The 10,036-nt window shown below is 59.8% G+C and overlaps 1 protein-coding gene across 1 annotated transcript; it reads left to right on the plus strand.

Annotated features, from left to right (window-relative positions):
• Positions 1–3,684: 3,684 nt before the first annotated feature.
• IRX6 (iroquois homeobox 6) lies at positions 3,685–9,500 on the plus strand (the record flags this gene model as incomplete). Its single annotated transcript, XM_084270056.1, has 10 exons — positions 3,685–3,729; positions 4,881–5,126; positions 5,379–5,488; positions 5,771–6,078; positions 6,197–6,706; positions 6,968–7,064; positions 7,266–7,442; positions 7,870–7,998; positions 8,590–8,768; positions 9,367–9,500. 10 exons carry the CDS (start codon positions 3,685–3,687, stop codon positions 9,498–9,500), a joined length of 1,935 nt encoding a protein of 644 aa, XP_084126182.1.
• Between the last annotated feature and the right edge of the window lie 536 nt (positions 9,501–10,036).

Here is a 10,036-nt window from a genome sequence, read left to right on the forward strand (position 1 = left end):
GCTGCCCAGCTGTACTTGTTTATTCATGCATGGACTTGAAGAATTTTCATTTTCTCAGTACAAAAAAGCAACAGCCAAAAAAAATCCCCCCATACTCTAAAATATAAAGAGACTTTCTTCTCTGCCACATTTCTGCTGCATGTTTTTGAAGCTGCTTTATTCTTACCCCTCTTAGAACAATATTCTTGCTTCCCAGAAACGATACTCCGACGCTTATTTCAATTAACCTATTATTTCATTTGCGGTTATCGGCAGCCGCATTTGCATCAGTGGGAAGCACGTCCTGGTACTTTCACCCCTCGCAATTACCTCCCGAGCGAAGCAATATCAGAGCTAAACCAAATGATGTTGATTTTAAAAGCATCAAAACTGGTATTGTAGGCTGTGTTTGAACTCCTGCCTTGCTTCAAGAGGAACTGCTCGCAGGAATGTTTACAGTGAAGCCTCGCGCTTCTCTCTTTTAAGAACAAAAGTTTGTGAATCAAGAGAGATCGTTTCCCAGTTTTGCTCGTGTTTATAGTCACACAGTCCTTGCTGGAATGACTGGGAGAAGGCAGTGTATGCTGTGGGGGTGGGATGATGTGCTCGTGTGCAGGGGGAGAGATGACACAGATTTCGATAAAGGAAAGAAAAAGCTGCAGTGACCACGTACAGCATCAGTTACGCTTCTCTGAGCCGCAGTGTACGAGCAGACTGGAAATCTGGCCCTTGAAATTGTTTCCCTGTGGTAAAGAGAGTGGCAAAGTGCACACCCCTTCCCCAGAGCTGCCCTCCACTGGGCTGAGTTCAAGGACCTGTTAACAGAAGGTTTATACCAATATTTACGAAACGCAGAAAGATGCTGCGGCAGCTTTGACAGGGTGAGTCCAGTCGCTCAGCGAGGGACTGACAGGTGAATGGTGGTGGTACTCAAAAGAACACAGAGCCAGAGTTTGTGTCCTCCTGAAGAGCTGGGGAGCAAGATAGAATTTGTATTTGTTAATGGGATCACCTTTGAATATCCCAGGTTGTAAGGGCAATTAAAAGGGTTGCCTGGCTGGCTCTTGGGCACGTACAGAACAAAGTACGCTACAGAAACATCTCCGTAGGGCAGAGCGCTGTAAGTGGAGAGAGAGCTCTGGGTTGCAAAAGGCCATCTCTCAAAGCTGGGCTGTGCTACAACATACCTGACAGGTAACAGATTTGCTTTCATGTTGATTGCACACGATAAAGATTGGGAAACACAGTGTTTGCATTGATCTGCATTATGCCTGTTACATGCTGCTTTCGCACAGTGAATTCTGCCCCGGCTTTGGTAGCCACTGTCCTCATCATGTTGGCGAGGAGGGTGAGAGCCTGCCAGCACGCACCCAGTGCCAGCCACCGCTCCCATGGGCAGGATGAGCACACAGCTACTCTTGTTGCTTCTTTCATCAAATAACATAAGAAATGTTCTGGTGAAAAGACTAAAATTTTGCTGAATTAAGTGCTTTAGAACAAGTGGTTTTATTACTTCATAATTAGCATAATTTCCCCCATAGGGATTCTTGCAATTAAATAATTACCAGTAATGTTACCCAAAGGTGTTCTTTAATGAATTTTCTTAAGTTATTGCCCCTGTTAACGACAAGTGAAACGGCTCTTTCACACCGCCTGAGCGCTCCTCCTCGCCGGGCTACGGGCGATGTTCGAGGCTTGCCGCTCCCGGCCCTGACCTCCGGGCCAATCCGCTCGCCCTGGCGGGACGGGCAGCGGCCGGGCGCTCTGCTGCCCCGACGGCGTGGGGAGCCCGCTCCGCCCCTGGCCCCGGCGGAGGGACCGCGACTGGGGACGAGCCCCGCGGGTACCCGGCTCCGGCAAGGGTCGCTACCCGCCCCGGCAGCCCTCCGCCCGCGCTGAGCCGGGGCCGGACCGCCCCAACCGCGGCGGCTGTGCCCGCTGGCTGCCGGCGGAGCGCCGCCTGCCCGGGGAGGGCCGGGGTCGCCGGGCTCGGCCGCGCCGCGGGGGGCAGCACCCCGGGCCGGGCCGGGCCGGGCCGCTCCGAGCCCCCGCGCATCGCTCGCGGCTCGGCAGCGCCACCCGTCGGGGAGCGGGGCGGCGGGCAGCGGCGGAGCGGGGCCGCTCCGGAGGGGACGGGCACGGCCGCGGGGGCTGCCCGCCGCTCCCGCCCGCCTCCGCGGGGCACGGCCCCAGCCTGTCCGGGACAAGTGCCGCCAGGCCGCGGGTTGGGGGTGTTTTTTATTATTTTTATTTCTATTTTTTTTTCCTTTTTCTTTTTTAATTGCCGCTGGCAGGACATCGCGCCCGGCCGGGCCCGGGACCGCCGAGGCAGCCCCCGCCGCAGGGCGGGGAAATCCCCATTTACCTCCCGGGGATCTCGCTTCAAAGGCAAATTCGCAATATGTAAGTCGCTGGTTAAACAAGGGCATTTCCATTTGCTAATTGATGCAATTACGCCGTAGCGGTAATGGGCAGGCCGGGCTGCAGGCATCCATCCATCACCTCCCTGCTGACCTGCCACGGCCCCGCCCCCCCATCCTCTCCTGGTGGGACCATTTCAGGTCCGAGAGGGAAGAATGGATGTCCCGCTCAGTACTCATTAGAGGCGGCGGCTTCGGGCTGCCCTCCGGCCGGCTGGCTGCCTGTGCCGGCCTCAGCCCGGGCAGGCAGAGAAGGCGGTGCGGAGCGAGGTCTGACCCGGGCCGCCGCGAAGGGCAGGGGAGCCAAGGGGCGGGCGGGAGGGGAGAAAAGCACAACTAATTGGCTCGATTGCAAAAGCGGTGCCGTGTTGTACACCCCTGAGGGTGGGAGCCGGGGCCTGCGGGCAGGACCGAGGGGCTGCGCGGACTGTGCCGAACGCTGCTAGTCCGGGTGCGCCCGACACGGGCGCTGCCCTGCGCCCCTCGCTCCGCAGCTGCCACCGCCGCTGCCCCTGCCCTCCGCCCCTGCCCTCCGCCCTTCCTCCCTGCAGCTGCACAGCTGCGCTGTCGGGGGGGGGTTGGGGGAGTGGAGTGGGGGGGCAGGGGGCACACTGGGGGATACCTTGATTTTGCCCCCTTTTACATTTTTGCTACTCAAGACAAATTTGGATTGTGTTTAAAAGGGGTAGGGGGGGGTGTCGGAAGGGGAGAGAGACCAACCGCAACGCTCCTTCGGTCCCTGCCTTTGACGTGCATCACAGCACAACATTAAAACAACATGAAACAAGTGCTGGGAGCGGGCGCGGGGCGCTGCCTGCTCCTGCCCGCCGCTGCCTGCTCCTGCCGGCAGGGCCGTGACGTCACCCCGCTCCTCGCCCACCGATGAACGCTAAAGACCTATAGAGCAGAAAATAATACAACAAGCAAGCTCCGTATCTTGCAAGCCCTACGTGATTTTCCCCCCCTCTTTGAAAAAGCCCCTTTGCACTTAAACTCTCTATACATGTGGAGTGGCTTTTTAAACTCTCTCTATACAAACATATTTATTAAGAGCGATGGGAAGTGGGGGGTAGCCGATTTTTTTAATCCAGGCACCAACACACACCCCCCTCCCGCCTCAGATGTCTGGCTGCTTTTCTTAAGTGCAATCATCTATAATTGAGGAAAAAAAAAAAAAGCCATACGTGGAAATGTGTGTGTGAGAAGGTGCATCTTGAAGCAGGGTTTAGTTACAATCGATCTTGGGGGGAAAATATTGCCTATGGTCCAAAAATAAGGAGCAACTATGTCCTTCTCCCAGTTCGGATACCCCTACAGCACCACTTCACAGGTAAGGCGAGTGAGCAGCACTCACTTTTGTTCAGATTCTGCTGCTGCTGTCCAGATGTCTTGTTCCCCCTCCCTTTTTTTCTTCCCTTTCCCTTAGAGTCTTTTTTTAAAAGGGCACATCTGGAGCCTTTTTTTAAAAAATGTGCGTGTGTGTTTATGTCTCGTTTGTGTTGTGTTAGGTTTAAACAAATAACTCTCAGCGTGCACAGCAAAAGCGTTTAGGAAGCCGGTAATTCCCCCTCCCCACCCCCTCCACCGTTCAGTTTTAAGTGCAACAAACAAATAAATACATAAATCCCGGCTGGGACCGATTTCCAAGCCCGCGGAGCTGCTCCGCGGATCGGCCGCGCTGCGCCGGGCGCTGCCCCCGCCGCGCCGCTGCCGGCCGGGCACCCGCGGAGGGTGTGCGGGCAGGGGGGAACCGGGGCTCGGCGGGCTCGGGATTTCACTAGCGTTACCGCGGAACCGGGCTGTGCCGTTTTCTCCACCCTTCCTCCCCGGGTCGGTCCTTTTCCTGTGTTTTATTAGGATGTGTCGGGAGTTTCTTTCCCTCCAGTACGATTTCCGAAGGACACCCCCCACTCCCACCCACACAAAGGCACCCTATATTAACTAAGTCGTCGCTATACCGTACCTCGAGTCACGACTTATTTTGGTGGAATTATTTATACACCGTAATCACTGCAAGATGTGCCTCCCTCGCTCAGGAAGTTAGCGTTCCCCTTGAACTTATTGAAATCAAATGCCTTCGATTGTGTTAGCTGACATATTTACTGCTTTGTCTATTGTCAAATTAACTGTAATCGCAACTTCTTGCCTTTAAATCAATGCAAACGGACCGAGCGAGGGCGGGAAGGAAGGAGTTGTACGGATCTTTTGCCATTTTCAAGAACAATTATTTCCTTAAAGTTTTGCCTGCTTGATTAATCGCGCCCCCTTCCCAAGGACTCCCGCTTCCCATTCCGTTTATTTCCCGCTTTCTATAATTAGTTGCTTCTAGCCCAGGCTCCCTATCCCCCTCCTCACCCCCCCACCCACCATTCTCCCCCCCCCCCGCACACACACACCCCGACGCGCACACGCTTCTAAATTCCCCCCGATGGAGCTGCCTCGACAGTCACTCGGCGCCGTCCCGCTCTCTCCTCTCCGCAGTTTTTCGTGCCCGCCAGCCCCAGCACGACCTGCTGCGAGGCTGCCCCCCGCTCCGGGCCGGATGCCTCCTCGGCACCGGCCGCCGCCTCCCTCTGCTGCGCCCCGTACGAGAGCCGGCTGCTGGCGCCCGGCCGCGCCGAGCTCAATGCGGCGCTGGGCATGTACGGCGCCCCGTACGCAGCCGGCCAGGGCTACGGCAACTACCTGCCCTACAGCGCCGAGCCCGCTGCGCTCTACACCGCGCTGGTGAGTGCCCACCCGCCGGCCCGGGCAGCGCATCGGGGAGGGGGGAGGTGGGGGGGGGGGGGGCGCAACAGGCTGCAAACTTCGTGGTTAGCAATCGGTGACGGGGCGGGGGGCGCCGAAGGACGCGGAACCGGCGGCGTCGCGTCGAGGGGGGACGAAAGGACTTGGATGCCGCGGTGATCCGGAGCGGCGGGGGGGGGTTGGTGGGGTTCCCCTTCTGCTCGACGCCAAATGCTACCGCTTCCCTTGCAGAACCCCCAGTATGAAATCAAGGACGGTGCTGGCACGTTGCACTCGGGAATCGCGCAGCCCGCTGCCTACTACTCCTACGATCATTCCTTGGGGCAGTACCAGTACGACAGGTAAAACCCCTTTGATCAGCGCCCGGCAGCATTAGCATCCCCCTGCGAGGCGGCGGCCGACATCAAACGGCGGGGGGCGGGGGGGCTCCGACCTGACAAACGTTGTACAAAAGAAACGAGGCGCCCCGGGAGCACCAGTCAGCTGAAATCAAACTTCGGCGGCGATGGCAGGCGGGCAGGGGCAGGCAGGCAAGATGGGCAGGGCCACACCGGCCTGCGGCGCGGTGGGGCCGGACTGGGGGGCTCCCGCCGCCCCCCCTCCTCCTAACCATCTCCCGGCAGGTATGGGACGGTGGATTTCAGTGGTTCGGCCAGACGCAAAAATGCAACGCGAGAGACGACGAGCACCCTTAAGACCTGGCTGTACGAGCACCGCAAAAACCCCTACCCCACCAAAGGAGAGAAAATCATGTTGGCCATCATCACCAAAATGACCCTGACGCAAGTGTCCACTTGGTTTGCTAATGCCAGGCGGAGGCTCAAGAAAGAAAACAAAATGACCTGGTCTCCCAAGAACAAAGCGGGGGAAGAGAGGAAAGAAGAAACCCCGCGGGAAGAGGAGGAATACGGCGCGGAGAGCGAAGGCAGAGGTAGGCGGGAGAGGCAGGACGGGCGCCTCCAAGTAGCTCGAAGTGGTTCCCCCCCAACTTCCCCGCACCTGCACTAATGACCTGCCGCCCCCTCCTCCCCGCTGTGCTGTCCACGCAGAGCAAAAGAGCTGCAAGGAGGACAAGGAGTTGCGGTTCAGCGACCTGGACGACCTAGAAGAGGAGGAGGAGGAGGAGGAGGAGGAAGAGGAGGCGGGGAAGCCTGAGAAGGGCCGGGCCAGCTCCCTGCAAGAAGCCCCCAGCCTCAGCGCGGCGCTGCCCGAGGGCCCGCGGAGCGACTGCAGCCTGCCAGGCCCCTTCCGCGCCTTTCCCTGCGCCAAGGCCCCCGCCACGGACTTCGCCCCCTCCGCCCTGCCCGGCCCCCCGCCGCCTTACGCGCCCGCGGAGAAGCCGCGCATCTGGTCGCTGGCGCGCACCGCCGGGGCCAGCGCGGCGCGCAGGGGAAACCCCGAGGGCTGCGGCGCGGAAGGGGGCGGCGGCGCGGCGGGGGAGTTGCCTCTGGCCGCCAAGGCTTTCCGGAGCTCCGCTTTCAACCTGCAGCCGCTCCCGCGGACCTGCGCGTCCCACCGCGGCCTGGGGGAGCCGTGCCAGTACGCGGCGGCGGGCGAAGGTACCCGCGGCGGCGGGGCCGCGGGGACGGGGGGGACCGTGGATCGGGCCGGGACACAGGGCGCGGCGTGAGCCCGCCTTCGCGCTGACCTCCGCCGGGCCCTGCGCGGCTGCGGCGTTAAGCTGTGCCCGCTGTCAGGCGGGATAAGGCCGCGGCACCTCGGGCGGTGCCGATGCCAAGGCTTCCCCGCTCTAGGAGAGCGGGCAGGGGAGGGCGGCGGGGCCGGGCCGGGCCCACCGCGAGCCGCTTGTGTCTGTGCAGGCTTCGGGCGGGGAGCCAAGGGCAGCCCGGGAGGCGCCGAGCTGGGCGGGACCTGCCTGGAGAGGCTGCGGACGGCGTTCCGGCCGGTGCTGCGGAGGTGAGGTAGGTGACCTGCCAGCTACAAGAACCGCAAGCCCGGCCGGCTGGCCCTGGGATACCGGCGTGGCCCGGTCTGGGAGCACAGCGCTGGAGACAACGCCCTGTCCTGTTCCCCGAGCCCCCGTCCGGGGAGATGGCCGGGCCCTGCAGGCACCGAGCCCGCTCGGGAAACGCTCATCACCGCTTTTCCCTCCCGCAGGGTCGCCTGCCCCTTCCTGAGCGCTGGCGACGGGACTCCGGCTGCAGCGAGGCTCTCGGCTCGAAACACCAGAAGAAACCTCTCCCCGGTCGGCGATGACCTCCCCGCCCCGCAGGCACGGCCTGCGGGCTCTGCCTTCCCTGCCCTCGCCGGGGAAACAACCCGCCGCGGCACAACGTGCTGCTCACATGGGGGATGGAGGGGCGCGGCGGGCGGAGCGGCCGCGCCCGCGGGACCGGCGCCCCCCTCCTCCCCGCCGCCCGGTTGCCATTTGTCCGACACCATTAACGTCTTTGCCAAAAAAAAAGAAAAAAAAAAAAAAAACCCACCCTTTTCTCTTTTCCCCCCATCCCGTGGTTGGTTTTTTTCCTCCCCAAACCCGCTTCCTCCACTCAGCGCCCTGCTCCGCCGAGGTGCGTTAGTTTCGCGGCTGCTCCGCGCCATCCCGAGGAGGCGGGAGGAGGAGGAGCGGCGCAGGTTACGCCGGGCTGTTTATTTCCCGTCGCTGTACATAGATACCACTGAAAATATTTTTTCAGAGTCTCTGATTAACATGGATGAACGCATTGAAGCCGTCCTGTGACCCTGGGTGCTCTTCAACCAGGAGCCGTCGCAGCCCGAGCGAAGCACCCCCCGGCCCCGGGCACCCGCCGGCCGCCCCGGGGCACTGCCGGGGCACACCCGGGGCACCGCCGGGGCACACCCGGGCAGCGGGTGGCGACCGGACGGCGAAGTAAGACGTTGTTAGTGGGTCACCGCCGTCAGTCAGTGAAAAGAGCAGTGCTGCACTTTACAGGACAGACGAGAAAGGGAAACCGTATCTCTGCATTATTTCTGTTTAATTAAAAGTGTCATCAAACACTTTGTGTTCAGACTAATAAACCAAGCAGGGATGAGGAAAGAATGTTTCTTTGTTCCTGTCTGTAGAAGCAGTGGCAATAATTTAAATTAATAACTGCGGTAATTAAGAGGTCATCTATAGATCAACCCGATACCTGCTATTTCCAAGTTCACTGGGGTCAACATTTACATTAAGTCATTTGTGGTCAATAGAGTCCAATGAATTCTGCCTTAATAAATCAGGGAAATCAATCTTGAATATCGAGTAGACTTCTGTATGTTTACCAAAGGCTACTGAAACAAGTGGGGCTGCCGAGATGGGAGTCTTCTGGGTTTGTGACCACAGAAGCAACTCGTAGGGGAAAGAAAATGCTGCAGATCAAGGCGGGAAGAGATGGAGGGGGCTGCCCCCGGCTCCTCCCGAGCGGGGAAGCGGCGCGGGGCTGCATCTGTCAAAGAAAGCATATTCTGTCGGGCTTTGCAGGGAACGGGCGGATGCCTGTGTTAAGTGTACACAAGGACCAGCAGCAGACAACGTAGAGGCCGGGAGCGGAGCTGGGTCTGGCCGGGAGCGGGGCTGGGCCCATCGGGAGCGCTCCGAGCAGTCCCGGGCGAGCGGCGGCGCGGAAGCCGCAGTCTGTTGCAGTGACCCGCAGCTTAAGAGTAGGGGAAATTAAGCTGCGAAAAGATAAATATTATTTCAAGTCGGATTTGAAGGATTAGGACTTGTAATAAAGAGTATTAGGCCTTTTCGAAAGGTTCTTGCAAGGCGACTTTTCCTCCTCTCCCACCGGAGGGAACAGGTATTACCTGCCCTGGGAACAAAGCGCAGGTTCTCCGCCCGTATTCTCAGCGGCCGGGTCGGGCTCCGCTCCCCGCCATGTCCCGGCCGCCTCCGCCCTGCGCGCAAGGGAGCGACCCGCGTCCCTCCAGCGCGGTTTGCCGCGCGGCTTTGGAAGAGGCTCGCCGGGGAGGCAGCCCTGAAGCAGCCTCCCGGTCATAGCGCGGGGAACAGAACCTGCACGGCCCCCGCGGGCCGGGGATGAGGGGTCAGAAGCTCTCCTGAGCCGATGGCTCTGCCCCACGGCCCCGGCCCTTGTCCCGGCGGTGCCCGGAAGAGCAGCCAAGTCCCCCCGGGTGTGGTTAATTAGTCGGCTTTGGGGTCTTTTTAAGACAAGCAGGAAGGTAACCTCCAGGGAGTCTTAAGACTTTTCTTAAAAATTTATTCTTATTTATTACTTTTACTCCTCTTTTATTAAAGGTCAAGCAAGCGAGATGCAGATTATTTTGCCCGCCCAGGACTCCCCAGCAATCTGTCACGCCGGCAAGATATGTATCGCAAATCTCTCAAAATATAATCTCCGGGAATCATATTCCGAATATTGTTTTGATTAAAAATCAGGGCGAAGATTGATGGAGAACTAATACAAACATAGAACTAAAATAATGGGCTCGCCCGAGTGTCACAGGAACAAATTCAGCGACTTCAATGCCATAATAAACATATTTAAACTGTCTTCTGGCTGGGCTTTGCTGCGAGCTGGGCTTTTTAGCGCCGCCGAGCTCTGGCAGGCGGACTCGGGTTGCCCGCCGGAGCGGGGGCAGCGCGGCTCTGCAGGCCGCCGTTTGATGGGGAGCTCGGGGCACGCTCCTTCGGGGAAACGGGGCTGGCCGGGCGCCCCGGCCGGTGCGAGGGCCCCGCGGCTCGTCCCTCCGCAGGCGCTTGGCACCCTCCGCCCGCCCGGGCGAGGCACAGGGCCAGGCGCGCAGAGCGGAAACCGCGCTGCCACCGGGGTGACGGGAGCCGGCGGGCCGCCCGAGCGCCGCACTCCCCCACCACCCCATTTCGTTATTAAGGGCCGGGTCTCCCCCTTCCCCTCGACCCGCTGGGACGAGCCTGGCACCGGCTGCGCCACCCCCGCAGCTCCGCA

Source organism: Gallinula chloropus, assembly GCF_964237585.1.
Source record: "Gallinula chloropus genome assembly, chromosome: 13".
In the NCBI taxonomy this organism is placed as follows: Eukaryota; Metazoa; Chordata; class Aves; order Gruiformes; family Rallidae; genus Gallinula; species Gallinula chloropus.